At 32.8% G+C, this 20,162-nt stretch overlaps 1 protein-coding gene across 1 annotated transcript; it reads right to left on the bottom strand.

The window, feature by feature from the left end:
* Positions 1-6,780: 6,780 nt before the first annotated feature.
* LOC106779027 (glutamyl-tRNA(Gln) amidotransferase subunit A, chloroplastic/mitochondrial) lies at positions 6,781-12,909 on the bottom strand. The gene is made up of 10 exons (XM_014667056.2): positions 12,308-12,909; positions 10,406-10,717; positions 10,027-10,206; positions 9,819-9,913; positions 9,642-9,717; positions 9,421-9,498; positions 9,133-9,226; positions 8,998-9,047; positions 8,381-8,494; positions 6,781-7,258 (listed from the first exon to the last, which is right to left on the bottom strand). Exons 1-10 carry the CDS (start codon positions 12,842-12,844, stop codon positions 7,163-7,165), a joined length of 1,632 nt encoding a protein of 543 aa, XP_014522542.1. The 5' UTR covers positions 12,845-12,909; the 3' UTR covers positions 6,781-7,162.
* Between the last annotated feature and the right edge of the window lie 7,253 nt (positions 12,910-20,162).

Raw genomic sequence — 20,162 nt, 5'->3', positions numbered from 1 at the left:
TCTGTCTGGATGTAATAGGACCCTAGATTGGGCCTAAATTTTCAGGAGGTCTTCTTGAGAGATGATATGCTTCATACTTATCAAACTAAGTTCAATTTCAGTCTTGCATTCCCTGTTTTTTTTTTTTGTGAAAGTGTGCACTGATTGATTAATTGAGTCAGAATTGCCATTTCATGTTCTGAAATATGAACTAAAAAGATCCAGTGATGGGCTTAACTTTCTCGGAATGTCTTTATGAAGAGTGATTGAGATTCTTTCATTCAATCTAGTGAGCATTTTCCTCTGTTCTTTGCTTGTGCCTTCTATCTTTGGTTTAGTGCTTTATTTTAAATATTTCTGTTGAATTTATGTTGAATAGTCTTAGGTATGATTGTGATTTTTACTTTACCTTCCATTCGGTTCTGTTCTGTGATAATCTAGTCTTTGCATTTACATTTACATTTCTAGAATAGGCATATAATTAGGAAATTTAGTTGTTCATTGGTTTCATAGGTTGGTATCTAGGTTTATTTTAGTTTCAGATTCATTAGTTTAGAATCATCTTAGTTGCATTTAAATTTTCATATTATCTTCCGTTACTATTTCTATCTTAGGTAGTTTAGATTTCTATATAGTTTTACTTTCCTTTTATTTCATATTATTTCTTATTCAAAAATAGATTTTAGTTTTAATTTTTTTTCCTTTTTAGTTAGATTTCATTTTCCCCACCTGTTTAGTAAATAAATAAAATACAAGACAAAACTCTACACTTTAAACTAAATTTTAATGAGTCCTTGGATTGATACCTAGGTTGACCCCTATACTACATTAGTGGGGAAACTTAATTTGTTCTGATTTTAGGCGACAAAAATCAGTTTAACAATGTTCTGTATTCACAACAAGAATTCAAGAATACACTGTAAGTAAGAGCTTAACCTCCTCCACCTGGTGCTAAGACTGGTTTACACACTCAAAAGTCATTAACTGCCTCACCAAAACAATTAAAGGTCCTCATAAAGGCCCTTTCCTGCCCCCACTTAACTGTTTACAGTTTAAGTTATCCGTTTCCCTTTTCTCCTTTCATAAACTCTCCACATCCTAACAGTTTTAGTTTGTTGCTTTTAAACGCTACTGAATTTTGCTATTTGTTGTTTTAAGAATACTGATTCTGTTTTCTGTTTTAGTTCTTCTAGGTTTCTCTTTCTGTTTTAGTGCTTCTAGGTTTCTGTTTCTTTTTTCTATTCCAACAGCTGCAGTTGTAATTTGCTTTGCCTTGCTGTTTTGTTTAGTTTAAACATTTGGTTTGCTGTTGTTTTTAGTAGCTGCTGTTTTTTTTTTTCTGATTTAAACCAGTTTTTTCTTTCATTGAATTCTTTTAGTATGCTGTTTTAAGCTAGTTCCTTTTGCTGTTCTGAATTTTATTTTTTCTGGACTGTTTTAATAGTTTTTCAGTTTTCATATTTTTTCATTGAATAAAAAGATGTTATTCATCATTCTTTTTTAGAGGTCTTAAACTTGATTGACATGTTGATTCATTGAATTTAGGCAGTTTTTCATGAAAATTGGATGGTGGATCAGTTTTGAAACAGTTAAGCTTTGTGAGACTTGAGTTTATTTCTTTCTTGTGTGATTCACTCATGTTTTATAAGTGTTCCAGGACTTGCATTGACTCTTTTTTATACTACTTGTTTTAAGATATACTCTTGAGATGATCTAGGCCATTTTTGTTACAAAGGTTCTTGATGATTTTAGTTTATTACAAGCCTTTGGACCTGAAAAATTATATTTGACCCAACCTTTGAGTTGTGAGGGGTCTTGGAATTGTTTTGGGAAATTATTGTGAAGTTCAAATGTAGGGAAATGTGTTGAATCAGTTTTGAATTTTATGATGCATTAAAATTTGGAAAGTAGTATGAAAGAATGAAAAAGAGAAAAATATGAAAATATGAATATATTTGTGGTCTGTGCTGAATTTGAAAACAATGAAAAATAGAAAAAATAAAAGAAAATTGAAAAATAAAAGGTGAAAGAAAAGAGTGAAGTGTTGGATGATTGATAATTCTTGATTGAAACAGAACCTTGCACTTATACTTCCAATCTTTTCCTTATTGTTTCCCCACTTCTCTCTGGTTGTAGCCTTGATCCTTTCTTATATCTTACCTTGACCACATTACAAATCATATGTGGTGAAAATTAGAGGCTTTTCAAGCATATGATAATGTTTGTATTCATGATGTGTTGAGAATAAGGATATATTTCCTAGAGAGATTATCATTTTCATCCATGGTGTGATTTGAGTGAGACTTTGATGTTTGAAACATGTTCTTGACTGGTTTGAGCTCTTTAAACTTTGATGGATGAAAATTTTCTTTGTTTAATATTGTCAGAGTGGTGCAATGGAATAGTTAGTGCGTTTAACAAACCAAGAAGAGCGTTCAACAAATCAAGAAGAGGGTGAATTGGTTTCTTATCACAAATCGTTCTTTTAATAAATTTCTTGTAAATATAAAAATTTCTTAAAATAGTTTAAACAAATTAAAGAGTAAGGAAGAGAGAAAATTGCATAGGTAATTTTTATACTGGTTCGGATCACACAGATCCTACATCCAGTTGTTAATCTCAATCGTGAATTAACACTTCACTAGCACAAACCAATAAATTATTACAATCATAAAGAAAACAAACAAGTTGAAGGTTAGAACACCTCTCTTGTTACCCCAAGATATGAAAATCACTTCCTCTACAACCCACAAGGGATTAACATCTCCTCTGAATGTTTCACGAAGGATGACCACCTCTTTTGAATCTTCACAAAGGATGAACACCTCCTTTGAATATTCACAAAGGATGAAATACACTTATTTTGTATATTGTTTGTTAGAATGAGAGTCCCAACCTAATTTATAGAGATCTTACTCAAGGATACCTCCAAAAATTCATTGTTAGCTATTTAACATATAATAATCGATTCTCTAGTTATGGTAATCGATTATGCATGAATGAATGCACAATGGTAAAAACTTGCTTGAAAAGTCTCATAATTGCTCGTGATGATGGATTATGGAAAGTCATAATCGATTATTGATAATCGATTATCATAAGTTGGTAATTGATTATCTTGAGTATAAAATGAAGTTTTCTTATTCAAAACGTATTTAAATGCAACTTAAGGCAAAAAATACATAGAATCAAATATAAACCACACCTTATACATCAATCTACCAAATTACAAAAACTTGAACATAAAAACTATTGAGATTGTTGACAACACAATATCTATATCACTCTGGTTTTTTATGATGACAACACATTTTTAATAGCACATGTATTGTTGATGCGTTACATGTTTTGCTGCTTATTGATTGATATCTTGTTAAACATGTTTTTGTGTTTATCTTGATATGTGAATGCACATTTACTGAGGTTGTATATGTTACATCATATCTGGTTGCATTACACATGTTTTGAAAGAAGAAAACCACATGCACTTTTATGAACTTACATTGTGTGGTATAATTGCAAGTTGTAAGTCGACTTCATTATGGGAGAAGTCGAATCAAGCTCGTGATTATGCACAGATTTTGAGAAACAGTGCTATGTGAGATTTTGCATTGAAAAGAATTTCAAAATGAACTGTCATGTTGATGTCGACTGTGTGCGCCATGCATTCGACTGTATTAGTTGCTTTATTTGAAATTTTGTTGTGCTCATGAACAGTAACAACTATATTTTTGAAAGTTAGTTGAGCATTGAATGTTAGTCAATTACATTGACTGAGAAATTAATTGGTCTGATTGGAATACTACTATTGTGTCTTAACTGTTATAACTGATTTAATTCAGTCGACTATAGGAGCGTCTGATTTATAGAAATCTATAAATAGACGAGACCTGAGTTGTTTCATAGAACTTTTGGAAATCTAACAATTTCATATTCTGTTTTCAGATTAGTTCTTTGAAGATTAGAGCTCCAAGAACTCATCAAGAAAACGGTTGTGATATTTCTTTGAAGAGTTTCTGAAGGAGAATTGCGCTGCACATATTGCTTGATCAGAATCTGCACAATTGAGGTGTTTCTGAGTTGATCAAGATTCTTGTTGGCATCCATGGTGATTGTTGTGTTACCTGTTATGACTATAGGGGTTGGACTCATGGAGTCTGGTACACTTTGAGGATTGTTCAAAGTGGGTTGCAGATTAAAGGAGATAGGACATCTTGCTGCAAGTCTTGCTGTGTTGTTTGCCTATACTTTGGTTAGAGGGTTAGAGATGTGCTTTATATTTTTGACGTGGAGGTCTTCTATAAAAGCCTTGTTGTAAAAACCTTGACCATTATAGTGCATTTGCTTCCTGGTAGTGGAAGGACACTGGATGTAGGCATTGAGGCCGAACCAGTATAAAAACATGCGTTTAAATTATTTATCCATACTCTTTTACATTCAGTCAACTTTACAATTCGAGTAGTCTACTTTGATTTTTTGCTGCACTTAATTTTTTATTACTTGTGATTCAAGAAAGTTTGTAAAGTTTTGTACTTTGATTTAAAGATTTCTAAAAGACTATGATTTTGAAAACTCACCAATTCACCCCCTCCTCCCTCTTAGTGTTAATACGAAGCCTACCTGTTTCCCAACCAAAACAAGTCTTCATGAAGATCTTTCTACAACAAGAGCACTTAAGACTTGACTTTGAGACATCATCAAAACTTATGCTTTTCAGCTTTATGCTAACAATCTCTCCTTTTTTTATGATGATAAAAATTCTTTGACTTAAAGCTTTTTGTAACCTATATTAATTTGTAACTCATACATAACTTAAAGAAGAGAGATTAGTAGACAAGAGATAAATATAATTAAGCTTTTAAACATATTTCTTTCCCTTTTTTTATCATTATTAAAAAGAGTCATGTATAAAAATTGTCCCCCTAAATTACAGAACTCTCCCTTAATATAAGCCATAAGATAAAATAAACAATAAGGCAAATTTATTTTATTAAATAAAGTCAAACACAACATAAGAGATACAAAATGCAAATGAAATGTATGAGGGATGATTAAGATTCATCATTATGTTCTGTTTGTAGAATCATCAGCCATTAGACATATGTTGGCTTGCTCATCAGAGTCGCTTGAGCTTGTTGTAGAATAATTATCTTCCTCCCAAGCAATATACATTTTCTTTTTCTTGAAGAATTTATTTTCGCCTCTTTCTTCACCCTTCTTTTTGTTTGGACAATCTGCCTTCATTTGTCCTTTCTCACCATAATCATAACAACGATAGTTTGATGAAGATTCCTTGCTTTCCTTTCATTTTGCCTTTGAATCTTCTTCTTCCTTTGAACTTCATTAACTTATTAAATTTCTTAACGAAGAGACTCATATCTTCTTCATCTTCTTCGAAGTTGTCTTCTTCAATATTTTTGCCTTTATCAATCTCTGATTTGAACTCAACTTTTCCTTTCCTTTTTTTTCATCCTCATTCAATCTCCTTGAGATCTAGTTCATGTTCACTCAACTTACCAAACAATGCAGTTATTGACATGGTATTGAGATTTTATGACTCATTGATGGCAGTCACCTTTGGTTACCAAGTCTTGTCCAAAGATTTTAGAATTTTTATATTTAATTCATCATTTTCTATACAATATTAATATGGATTTTAAATTAAATAAATTAATAAATAAATTTTAGAATAGTGAGTATCATTTTGAATAGTCATTGATCATCACTTAAATTATTAACAAATTTCCAAAATTGTATTGATTAAAATAGTGATGGAAAGTTTTGAATTATTAAAAAAATCTAAAATAAAAATTCACTTATTTTACGCGAACTAAAAAAATATTTAAATGTTAAATTAACCTAAATTTAACCATATAGGTAATTGTTTTTATTACATTTAATGGTAAAAATGTTATTAAATTCTGCTTAAAGTTATGAATGGTCAAATAGCAATATTTGGTAAAATTGAAATAGACACAAAAGAAGGTCAGGCAATAAGAACTCAAATTAATCTCTGCAACAAAAACGGGTATGAAACTATTTTCATGATTACAAAACTCATTACTGTTTGGTTGTAAAGCTGAAAAATAAATGAAAGCATGGAAAGGATTAGAAGAGGAAATATGTTACTTAAAGAATCTAGAAAAGAATAAATAAAGAATTTAGAAAAAAAAAAGAGATTAAATAAAGTTATAAAAACGTCATGGAAGATTTTTTCAATTTGTTGTATTATATAGTTAAAAGGGCATCTAAATGTTTTTATAAAAGAAGGTTTGCAAAAAGCTTTCTAAAATGTTTTATTAATGGTCAAGAGAAGCAATACACAATTTATACAGAGACAAGAATTCTTTAATACAAACGGAAGAGTTTCAATAAATAAATAATTGTTTATAGGTATTTTTCATTGTTACGTTTGGCTTACATGAGTACACAAAGTCTCTACAAACTATTTGCTAAATTCTCCTGAATTTTAAGCACACATATATAACACATCTTAAAGTTAAGTGCACAGTTTCTTCAATCTATTCAATAATAAAATGTGGTTACCATATTTCACACTTATGAGTAAATATGAAATATAAATATTTTGTCTAGAGAATAACTTCATACCTATACGAATACTTAAATTAAAATTAAAAAAAATAAAGAAATGCGGAATAAAATCTTCACATAACCTCTACAAATTTTAAAAAATGATTTTTTTTTTCATTAATGTTTGAGGTTTTCCGTAGTTACAAACACATTTCAATGTAAACTGTATACTGCTTAAAGCCTTTGTATGCAAGAAAATTTAAAAATAAATTAGAAATGTTAACAGATATCCTTATTCAAAAGAAATCCTCAAGAATAAATTACAAGGGCCAATTGTTTAATAAGAGCAAAGACCATTTGCTCCTTTACACTGATCAATCTATCTAGTTCTTAACTAAATAAACACAACATTTAATAATTCATCCAATTGCTAATTCATCAAAAAACTAGTTGAACGAAGGTTTATTGTGAAAATAGTGAAAATATTCAATTTCAAATAGTGAAATTTCTCACAAAACCCTATTTCAGCTATGTGACTAAAAATTTGGAGAAGTATTACCGGCGCTGAAAAATACCTGATCCAGCCACCTCGTTGTCAGGAAACTAAAGGAATACTGAGGGAACACCAAAATGTGGAATGGAAAAATTATACTCAGAATGCAATGTCACCATCAGCTACAATCGGTGGAACAAATCTGCAATTTTCAAGAGTTTGCTCAAAGATGTGTCCCACTCTCAGCAGTTCTCCCTGCAATTTAATTCCAAGCCAAAGGATGTCAAAAATATACTCTTGCAGAGTATCACATACCACATTTTACTCAATTTTATATGTTATTTAACAAAAAGTCTCCAATCAGAATATCAGTAGGACCACATCAGTTAACTTTGGCTGTATGGTAAGTTTCAATCTGATCCAACTAACATAGCCCAATACCAAGGTACAACTTAACTGTTGCACCAAGGCTTGCCCTTTAACTATGACCTTACAAACAAAGAATGATAAACTAGCTATCCTAAAGATTTATGGATATTTTAACACACGAGAGGAATCGCTTGTTTATTTCTAGAAGTCAAAATCACTTTTACATCACCAAATAACTTTTCAGTGAATTGTCCCGAAATCTCCCACGAGGTTTGAATGCCTATTATATTAGATTATATTTATAAATTGGAAAAAGTCTCTTTAACAACTCTTTTTTGACAACTTTTTGACAATGCATACGTGACAGTTTATGATTGGTCCGTTTCAAATATTTTTTTAGAATAAATTCAATCAAACCAATAAAATGATAACATGTGTTATGTTGTCAAAAAGTTGTAAAAATATCATTGTCCATTTACCTGTCAAATTTTGTTAGTTTTCAGCTCGAACTTTTACACTTCCTTTTCCAGTTTTTCCAAAGTGTGTGTGGCATCACAAAAAAAAAAAAAAAAAAAGAAAAAGAAACAGATTTTCTATCAAATCTAGGTGCACGAAACAAAGCATCCATGGTTACAGAAAAGCAGAATTTTGGAACAAAAATCTTTGAACCATCCCGAAAAGAAAAAAATAGACACAATATGAAACATGATATCAATGTGATTTGTATTTACCAAATATCTAATTTGAGGCAAAAAAGGAATCAAATTATTTTTTTAATTTTACATTGGCCCAAAAATTTTCTATGTTTTTATATTCTTTTTTTTTTTTCGTCCCTTCATCTTTGTTCTATCATCTTCAACTTATAGTTCAAAAAAATCTAAAACTTATCAGCATCTTCTATTTAATATTTTTAAGAACTAAAAGACTAGTAAAGAAAACAAAACTACCAGTTATATAAAGAGCTCCATGAACAAGGAGTCCAGTGCAGTTGATAGGAAGAGTCAATACCTCATTAAAGGCTGCACCAATCATTTGCAGACCAACAGGAAGGCCTGCAGGTCCATCCTCAACAAAGCCGCATGGCAAAACCAAGGCAGGTAATCCAGCTAGATTAACATTTACCTGTAAAAAGACAAATCATCAATAAAAAGATCAAAAACTATGTTTGGTATGTTATTGTATATGAATAAAATTTCAGACATTACAGAGAATATCAAACTCTTAACGATGTATAATTAGTTATGCTCAATTGTGACTTAATTCCAAAAAGAAATTCCCTTGTTGAGACTCTAGAACTCGAACTACTAGATACTAGGCACATGTTGAGAATAAACTCATGCAATGCGACCAACCTGACAGTTAATGGTTAGCAAATACAATTCCTGGATGAGTTAGCACCCCATCTTGATTATCTAAGGCTTAATCTACAATTTTTGTCAGATCTGATCACTAAGTCCTGTGGAAGTGATAGCAGTGTTTAAATTAAGTAGTTCATGTATGACTCAAGCTTGGGCTAAGTGGAGTTCAAGAAATTCAATACCACACTTCGAAAACCTCAAACTAACACTATCTGGACACAATCACAACTATGAGACAGAAATCTTGCTCAAGAATGAAATGCTTACAGTCATAATATCGCCTGCATACATGGCCAAAGGATCATTTTTCTTTTCACCTGCAAGTGCCAAAGGCCATTAAAATTTTAGCACTGCAGATAATGAAGTGCAATAATGCAAACACTAAGAGTGTAAGATGCTAACCAATTTTATAAGCAACTGAAGGAGCTGCAGGGGAAATCAAGATGTCATTTTGACTCAGTGCCTCCTTAAAGCTATTCCTAATTATGGTCCTCACCTGTAACAATACTTACAAACATTGAATATTGTCCATAAAATACTACACTTCTAGAACAAGATGAAATTGATTAAATTCAGAAACTTAAAACTTCTTAAAGCATCATGTGTTTGCACGTTTGAAACTGAATTCAAAATTATTAGGAGTTAGATCAGAGATCTACGAAGAAATAAATAAAACAATATAATTAGTACCTGCTGTGCACGTTTGTAATATGCATCATAGTAACCAGCTGAGAGGGCATATGTTCCCATTAAAATTCTCATTTTGACCTAAGACATTTAAAATTGAAAGGTAGCTTAAATCGCAATACCAACACATACGAACCATTTCTCTAAAACTGGTGTTTGTAACATTATGCTACCACTCATCTTGGAGCCAAATTTCAAATTAAGAAGGAAGGACAGGTGAGTACCTCAGAACCAAACCCTTCAGCTCGGGAACCTCCATAAAGAGAATCTAGTTCGTCAGCATAAACTTGGTTTCCATATCTAAATATATTCAAATGGTCAATTAAAGCCAGGCTAAAGGTTTATCAATGAAAACGTATTCAGAGGGGAGAGAAATAAAAAAGGTGATTTGAGTCACTGACCTGATACCATCATAGCGAGACAAGTTGGAAGATGATTCAGACACAGCAAGGATATAATATGCAGGCAAGCCCAGGGAAAAGGATGGCAGTGAGACCTGTAATAAGTTCGTAGCAAAAGAAAAGGACATCCTGAAATGTAAACAGCAATAATACAAACTTCAAAAGAACCAATAGAAGTCATCATTCATAGAGAAAAATGATATAGGACCTCATTCACAGAGCATCCTAATTCCTCAAAATGCATAGCAGCAGCACGAATTGCTGAAATTACTCCAGCATCAACACCCTTGTCAATTGTTTCACGGATCAGACCAACTCTCAGTCCCTTCAAGGGTTTACTTTCCAAGGAGCTCACAGAGACAAATTGAGACTGGAAGTCAGGCACATCCTGAAAAATGAAACAATATTGTTGGAAAGACATTAGCTTAATAAGAAGAAATAAATAACGCTTATATCCACTGGTTTCATCACCAATCTAATTGAGGAACAGAATTTACTAACATTATTAATATCCCTTACAAACAATGAGAAATTGGAAGGATTATAATAGTTAGACCAAACTTTGTGAAAACTCATACTCCTCCTACCTGCTTACTTGACGTGGCATCAAATCTATCATGACCTGCAATTGCATGAAGGAGAATCCCGGTATCGGCAACTGATGAACCAAAGCAGCCAATGGTATCAAGTGATGATGCATATGCCATAAGTCCAAATCTTGAAACACGCCCATATGTTGGCTTCAAACCTACAACACCACAAAAAGATGCCGGCTGCCTCACACTTCCACCAGTGTCACTTCCCAGCGATACAACACATTGTCTAGCAGAAACTGCAGCTGCTGATCCTCCTGATGATCCTCCTGGCACCCTAGACTCATCCCAAGGGTTGGCAGTCACCTATTGAATGAACATATGCAGCACCTGAGTAAACCAATCGCAGTTATAAATGGGAAATACAAATAATAGGACCCACACACAACCCCTCTTTTATTCCATAAGCTTTGCAATAACAGAGGGGAAATAACATAGCAAGAATGAAAATTAGCAACACATTAATGCATGTAGGGTCCATCAAGTCATTCATTGACAATTTTCATTCCCCATTTCCTATACTAAACGCACACTGAAATCCTGCTTTCAATATAGAAGAAGCTAATCAATATTTCAACTCCTAGAGACAAATGAAAAACAGAGTCATAAAGTCACCCATCCTCAAATTCATAACATATAATAATGCAAAGTGGGCATTTGACATTTTAGAAGATACATTCTTAGACACGCCTAGCATCCCACAATGCTCTTAAAATCACACCATTTAACATCAACCTTCTGAATCTTCAATCACGTTTCTAATGTAACTTCTTTAAATAGCAAGATTATTAGAATAAAAATATTCTCAATATCCCCATAGTAATTAGGAAAAAATATCTTAATAATCTTTCTATTCATTTCAACATATTTTATTTTCTCTTTTAAAGGTTTTAACTATTACAAATAGGAATGATGAAAATGCAACCCATCTAATTGGTATCAAAGCATATCAGAGTCTGCCTTAGCATCGTTTGCTGGGTCTATTGTGCAACCCATTATCGGGTCCTCTTTTATTCCCATACTTGATGTTATCAAAGTGAGGGGATATGTTGAAGATCTAATATCATCTAGGGATTTGACCAAATAATAATAGATAGATGTGTACAATCCTCACCTTATTAAGTTAATTTTGTGAGATTGAATTGGACTTAAAGTTTATTTTCTAAAAGTAATCTTACAAACTCTAAATTTCTAAACATCAATTATAGTGTGTGTGGGAAAAACTCAGTGACAGTCCTACCTACCTATACAGATATCCTCCTCTCTTGCCTCATCTCTGACATAAAATACTTTCTATATAATAATAATAAAAAAGGATTAAAGGAATATTTAGTCCATGAAGCATATAGAAAATTTGATTTTATTATCAATTTTTAAAACTGATCAATTTTCTCATGTATTTTTAAAGAGAAAAAAAAGAATTTGTACTAACATTTTAAAATAGTGTTACATTGCCATTTACATGGTAAATTTGTTGACTTTATAACTTATATGGGTGGTGATAATTTGTGATTGGACGACTGAGACGCCCATTAAACGTTTTTTTTTCTTTCAAATATCCAAACATTTTCCTGCATATGGGTAGGAAAATATGTGTAATTAATAAAAAATGAAGTAACCAACACCAATGTTTCAAAACTTAAATATTACAATCAAAATTTACAAAATTTTCAGAGACTAAAACACCAATAATACTAGTATAACTAAATAATAACATAAGTAGTGGTACCAGAGCTTAGTTGAGCTCGAATCCTCATTCAAACCTAAAAATGCATACAGTGTACTAAGTTTCAAAGTTAATCAAACAATTAACTTTTAAACAAAAATAATTCAAATTGCAATATAAACCATAGTAAAAATAAAAAAGCATAAATGCAGTATTAGGAGAGAGAGAACCTGAAATGCAGAAGCTTCAGTGGTGCTTCCCATTCCAAACTCATCCATATTGGTTTTCCCAACCACAATTGCCCCCAATTCCCTCACTCTCTTCACCGCCGTCGCGTCGAACGGCGGCCGGTACCCGGCCAGGACGCGCGACCCACCCGTGGACGGCATGTCCTTGGTACAGATGTTGTCCTTCACACCGACGAGCACGCCGGCGAGGGGTCCAGGGTCGTCGCCGGCGGCGATGAGAGCATCGAGTCGGCGGGCCTGGGAAAGGAGGGTGTCATCGTCCGGGAGGTGGAGGAAGGCGCGGAGACGGGGCTCGGTGAGGCGGAGCCGTGCGAGGCGGGAGAGGGCGAGGTCGACGGCGGAGGCATGGCGCGAGAGGAGTGTTTGGCGGGTAGAGAGGATTTCGGAATGCGGCGGAGGCGAGGTGGTAAGGGTTGGGGTTTGGTCAGTAAGGGAGGCGCGTGAGGTGTAGGAGTGGGAGTGGCGAGTGAGCGAGAGGCGAGAAAGGGTGCGAGGGGTATGAAGTGTGGATAGTAGCATTTTTCAGTGAGGAAATGAAAATCAATGAATGAACAAAATATAACGTTATCACTTATACTCACCTGTGTATAACAAAGGAAGAAGACGAAGGAAAAAATATATAAATATAATAAGGTAATAAATTTATCCATATATTTTACATTTAAATTTTTTTGTCATAAAAATAGTTTATATTTTATATGATCATCTATAGTTGGTCGTAAACTATAATTATTTCTATTGATCATATACAATAATTAAATTTTGCCGCTTATTGTAAGGCCTAGAAAAAAAAATACATACATATATATATAGATGCATTAAATAATAAATAAAGGGATTAAGAATTAAAAAGGAGAGCTTTCTTTTCTTTATTTTGTAAAATGTATAAAGATAGCAGCTTTATTAGTGCTCATTTTCTTCGAATCTTCATTCTTTAGTTTCTTCTCCCTTTGTCTTCTCTCTACCATATAATTTTATTGAGTCATTGCATGTTTGATTAGGAAGTGCTCAAGTGACTACGATAAAAGGCTTTCAAACCATTCGATTAGATTCTCGCTCTTTAGCTGGTAAGGGGTTCTCCTCCCCTCCGTGTTTTAGGGTTGTGACCATGCAAAGAATTCTACTTTGCATGTGATTGATAGTTCCTCTTCTCCACTCGCTAGCTCAAGATTAGTTCTAAGAGCTATTTTTCCATCGCCATTTGGTGATTTGTAGGCCATTGTTTTGATTCTTCTCCAGGAAGGGCACTAGAGAAGCTGTTTTGTGTGTTGGACTGCTTATCCCTAAGGTAAGGGGAGCTAGGTCTTTGATTTCTGTTCAGCGAACTAGGGTGTGTATGATTTAGATTCCTATTAAACAAAACATGCACAGAGTGTAGAGGAAAAACTCTAACAATTAATAAAGTAAAGTATATATCATAATAATCAATTCAATACATGAGAGTTTCAAAGGATTACATCGTTTTCCCAACAACAATGGAGGTTTAGCTCACCATAGACATGGTGAAACTAGATGAAAATAATGAATAGAATGAAAGATAAAACCCTAAAAGTTGAAAATCGGAGCTTCTGCATCCAAAATCCGCCTCTGAGGGTGAAAAAAGTGTTTATGCGTCTCTTTCGGTCGAAAGATAGACCCTCTAGGTCGACTAAATCCTTATATAGCTTATAAAAATAACAGAAAACTGGCCCAGGCCCACGCTGACAACGCTCAGTGCAAAATTAACGCTTAGTGGTAGGTGCGACACTCAGAATAACACTCAGCGGTGGCGCCCAGGCGAGAGACAGAGAACTCATCAACGAGACTAGTGCTCAGCAGGAAAACTGTCGCTCAACGGTGGGTGCGACACTTGTATTTGGCCCTCAGCGATGGCGCTCAGGCGTCAGACAGTGGAATCAACAACAGACTTGGCACTCAGTGGCAAAGTGGCGCTCAGCGGTAGTTGCGATTCTTCTTTTGTGCACTTTTCCTGCTTCTCTTGAGTCCAACTCCTTGCTACTTCAACTTCTTTCATCCAATTCCTCTTAATTCTTGTCAAAACAAGGAAAACCAAGCATAAAACCAATAATACCACCTTCAAATCTCTTATTCTCTCAACTAAAGCAAAAACATGATTTTTAAGCTAGTTTCTAAGTCATAAAGGGTGTTTTCAGTATCAAAATTAAGTATAAAATAACGGTGTTTTCAACCGTTATCAGAAACGATATTTGGGCTAACCAAACAATGATTACTTGATACGATTCAATACACTTGCCGAAGTCTTAACAAGTTTTTGGCGCGTTGTCGGGTGATAACGGTTAAATATACCGTTATCTGTGATGTAATTTTGATATTAAATGCACCTTTTTTTACTTATAAACTTGATTGAACTCATGTTTTTGCTTCAGTTTTGTGAGTAAGAGAATTGAGGTTATACTTAATGATTTTATCACTAAATTCCCTTACTTGTGTAGGTTATTGGTATGATTTGGAAGAAGAGCAAAAGTATTGAGGAGTTGTGACTTAAGAGGGACAAACAAAAGAACAAAAAGTGAGTTTTGGAATGCTGCCACTGGTGCTTAGCACTAGTTTGTACTGCTGAGTGATGGAACCCAGAAAAAGAGTTGATGAATTCTTTGGCGCTTGTTATTTGTCTAAGTTGGATCTCAAATCTGGATATCACTAGATATTATTAAAACCAAAGGACAAGTACAAGACAACTTTTAGAACTCATCATGGTCATTATGAATGGCTAGTCATGCCATTTGGATTGACTAATGCACTAGCTTCATTCCAGAGTTTGATGAATAACATCTTCCAAGGGTTATTAAGAAGATGTGTGTTGGTTTTCTTTTATGATATTTTGGTATACAATTGCAATTGGAAGGATCATTTATATCATTTAGAAGTTGTTCTCAGGATTCTGCAGACACATAAATTGTTTGCACGGTTTTCTAAGTGTTGTTTTGGAGTTACTCAAATTGAATACTTGAGACACACTTTATCAGGTTCTGGAGTAGCTATGGATGATACAAAAGTGGTTGTTGTACAACATGGCCCCAACCTACAAATTTAAAGTAATTGAGGGGTTTCCTAGGCCTCACAAGATATTATAGAAGATTTGTGAAACATTATGCCAACATAGTAGCACCATTAACTGATTTACTCAAAAAAGATGTTTTTCACTGGAATGAAAAAGCAACAACAACATTTGAACAATTGAAAGTTGCAATGACTTCGGCACCTATTTTGGCTCTTCACAATTTTAAAAAAACCTGTGTTAGAAACTGATGCTTCTGGAATTGCAGTAGGTGTTGTCCTTAATCAGAATCAGCATCCAATTACTTATTTTTCAAAGAAAATGTCTAATAGGATGCAAAAACAATCTACATATGTTAGAGAGCTATATGCTATCACAGAAGCTTTGGTTAATTTTAGAAATTATCTTCTGGGACACCACTTTATTATTACGACTGATTAGAAAAGATTGAAGCAATTGTTGGATCAGACCCTTCAAACTCCTGAGCAACAACAGTGACTACCAAAATTCTTAGGCTATGATTTTGAGATCCAATATAAAGCTGGGAAAGAAAACATTCCTGCATATGCTTTATCTAGGAGTTTTTTCGTGGCTTGGTCTGAACCTTACTGTGTTTGGCTGCAACAACTAGTGGACTTAACTCAAAAAGATCCGAAGTTGTATCAAGTGTATAACAATTGTCTTCATGTCAATATCCAAATGTTGAATATGCTATTAAGGAAGGTATGCTTTTCTGGAAGGGTCGTATTATGGTACCTAATAATCTCACTCTCATTAAGCAAATACTCCAAGAGTTCCATAATTCCAAAATTGGAGGTCATGTCGGTATCATTAAGACCACAAGTAGAATTGGAAATCAATTTCACTGGACCAATATACAACAGGACATTTGAAAATATATCAATGAATGTACAGTTTGTTAACAAGCGAAAGTGGATCATGCCTTACCCAAAGGGCTACTACAACCATTGCCTATTCCTCAACAAGTTTGGGAGGATATTGCTATGGATTTTATCACTCATCTTCCAACTGCTAATGGGTCCACAACAATCATGGTTGTGATTGACAGGTTGCCTAAACTTGCCTATTTCATTCCTTTAAGATCTGATTTTTTCGGCAAATTAGTAGCAGAAGCCTTTATTGCACAAGTGGTTAAGATACATGGCATTCCAAAATCCATAGTATCAGACAGGGGCCGAGTTTTTATTAGCTCCTTCTTGCAATAATTCTTTAAATCTCAAGGAACTACATTAGCTATGGGGTCCGCGTATCATCCTCAATTTGATGGCCGAACAGAGAATTTAAACAAGACATTAGAGATGTATTTGAGGTGCTATGTGTATGAGAATCCCAAGTCTTAGATTGATATGCTGTCATGGGCTCAGTATTGGTATAATACTTCCTTTCATCACAGTTTAGGTATGACTCCTTTTCAAGCGATGTTTGGCAGACTTCCACCTAAACTTGCAAGATATGAACAAAATCCTAAAGATCCTATTTCAGTGAAAGAAGCTCTGACAACAAAAGATCAAGTCTTGTTACAACTTAAGGCCAATTTATTGAAATCTCAAAACTATATGAAACAACAAGCAAATAAAAGAAGGAGAGACATTCAATTGGAGGTGGGTGATCTTGCATTGGTCAAGTTGCAACCAGATAGGTGACAATCATTGGCCTTACAAAAAAAATAAAAAACTGGGACTCAAATTTTTTGGGGCGTTTGAGGTGGTGTTAAAGATAAGAGTTGTTGCTTATAGATTACAATTACCTGACACAGCTAAAATTCATCCTGTGTTTCGTAGTTCCTTGCTTAAGAAATTCCAAGGCAATATACCATAACATCACAATTTGGTCCTACAGTGCAACCCTGTAACATACTAGAGTGTAAAGTGGTAACAAGGAATCACAAGAAGGTACAACAGGTATTAGTGCAGTGAGACATTTCAGATCCTAAACAGGCTACTTGCAGTTGAATTTATACATTTTATACTTTCATACTATATTCTGTTACTTTCAATGCATCAATAAAATTAGTTGTTTCATACACCAAGTTCATGTGCATTTAACATTTAAGATTCTTTAGTTTTGAATTTTCAGATAGTTGCTTGTTTCTATAATTAATCATTACATTTCTAGTTTTAGATTATGGAAAATAACAATGTTCATTACTTTAGATAATTTTAATTACATTAATTTATCATTTTAGTTTAGGTTCCTTTAACTTATATATATTCTTTAATTATTTCCTTATTTTTCATAAAGGATTAGTTCAATAATAGTTATACATTTTGTTAGCATTTAATAATTTAATTATTTATATTTTAATTTCATTTTTTTTTATTTTCAGACCTTGCATTAGTAATAGTTAGCAAATAAAAATAAAAGATTTAATTCTATCTAAAATTTAATTAACGGAGTCTACGGAGGAATCCTAGATTACCTCTAGTTTATTGACTTTTTTGCACGAAAAAGTGTTTCAACAACCATCATATGAATGGATTATTTTTTTTTTCCTCCTTTTCTTTTATATTTTGGCACTGAGAATATCCCTCAAAAGCCTAATTCCTTTTTATTTTCGAAAAAGCATACTTGATTACTTTGCCACTAACAATATCCCCTCAATAGCCCACACACGTTTTCTTGATGCCAACTCACACTCCAAGACAAATATGACCATAACATAATGATGCCTTTTATTGAAAATTGTTAAGTGGATATTTCTCTTTCTATTTCACTTGTTGTCGGGTCAATATTGAATCATTCAATTTCTATTATCACGCACGAAATGTTTATACTTCGGCATGAACGGGATGTGTTGGAAGTCTTACATCGACTAGAGATCAGACCAAATTATAATATATAAGTGAGTTGCAAACCTTACCTTACAAACTAGTTTTGTAGGGTTGAGTTAAACTTAAACTCACCTTTCTAATAGTTGCCTACAACATAATCTTCATCTACTTTGTTAGTACTTTTATTTTTATTTTGATTTACGTTTCATCTATTGAGTCTAGTGTCTTGGATTTTGATGATCTCATCTCAAGGTAGGAAAAGATGGATTTTGTGGATTATATATTTTGTTTTTATTTTATTATAAAAATATATTTCAGTAAATTAAAAAATTATAAATGTAGGTAGGTAATTATAAATAAAAAAGATTTAAAATTTTCACAAAATAATAATTATTAATAGAATAAGTTAAAATTCTTTTAAAAAATCTCTAAAATATAAATTGATATTAGGAATAATGCCAACAAAGTTGAAAGTAAGAAATCAGCTGGAAAATTTTCAATTTTATTCATTTTTATGATTACAAAAGTTATTTCAAATTGAGATTGAATCTTTATTTATAGAGTTCTGAAAATACCGATTAAAAATGGAAACTAACATATTTAATTAAGTACTTCAAGGTCCTAATAAATTATTATTACTAAATTTTGAAAAAACTATTACAACGTTTTATGTTTTAATAAGTTATGATAAATGTTAATTAATTAAACCCGCTTTTCATTTAATCGATTATGAAATATCGTAATCAATTATATCTCTAAAAACACTTAAATTATTCTTTGGTTTAATTAGTTAATAAAAATTGATAATCAGTTATACTATTTTGAAACTTCTCATGAATAGTTTAATCGATTACATTAGAAAAATTATTTTTCCTTAAATTGATTTTTAGTATAGGTTGCGTGCATGAATAAAAAACCTTGTGTGAAAGACTTAAACAATCCTCAAATCTTCAATGAAAGTTAAGACTATTAAACACATCTTCAAAATTGTCTTTCTTCAATCATCGTCAAAACATCTTCACTTGAGAATTGAATCTTAAGTCTACTTCTCTTTAAATCCAACACTCTGATGGTGTGATGGACGATAATATAGACGAGTCAGTTAATTTAAAGCATTTTAATATCAATATATGTGCTCATAAAACTCCTAAATTTTCTCTGGTTGTTTGGAAACCTGTAATAGTTGCTTATTTTTCATGTTTGTTATAGCCTCTTATTTGTCTATCATGATTTTTTTTGTTATACTTTCATGGAAAGATTTGAAATTTTAATATTATCTTTTAAGATAAATATAACTACATTTTGTAAAAAAGAAAAAAATAAAGATTGGAAAATAATGAAGAGTTGCTTTCCTCTCGCCTAACCACTCAGATCCTCAATCATCCAGAATATTAGCTACTAGTTCAGCGAGTATAACACTCACACACTTAATTCTTTACCTATCTTACCATGATAAATGATTCTCAAATAAAAAGTATTGGTTAAACACGACCTTTTTCTAATTTTACCCTAGATTTTGTACTTTGTATTCTCGGATGTCCTTTAAATTTAATCTCCATAAACAAGTTTACTTGAACAAAAATTACTCTGATCTTTTTGCTAATAATTTTGTTATTGTTTAGATCGCCATACCGGACAAACAATTGGAGCATGACATGAGTTTTAAGGTTTATCCTATTTATCACAGTTGCTTGAATCTCCACTATGTCTCAAGCTCTTAACAATCATTACTGATAACGATCTAAAAACCGTTATTTTCATACTTAAATTTGATAGTAAAGCACACCCTTTATGGCTTAGAATGAACTTTAAATCAAGTAAAACACTTAGTTGTGTCTTGTGAGAGTCAAAAGTTGGTNTTAGAGATATTATGCTTGTTTTACATTGTTTTGCAGAGTTTTTAGATGAATTAAAGATGGAAGTGAAGTAAGGTGGACTTAGACCCATGAAAGAAGAAGTAAAATGATGAAAAGAAGGGTCAAGCAAACCGCTGAGCGCTAAAATGGTCCGCTGAGCGCTCAGAGCG

Source organism: Vigna radiata, unplaced genomic scaffold (genome assembly GCF_000741045.1).
Source record: "Vigna radiata var. radiata cultivar VC1973A unplaced genomic scaffold, Vradiata_ver6 scaffold_296, whole genome shotgun sequence".
In the NCBI taxonomy this organism is placed as follows: domain Eukaryota; kingdom Viridiplantae; phylum Streptophyta; class Magnoliopsida; order Fabales; family Fabaceae; genus Vigna; species Vigna radiata.
Note: the sequence above shows the minus strand (reverse complement) of the source record. Positions and strands in the feature narration are given on the sequence as shown.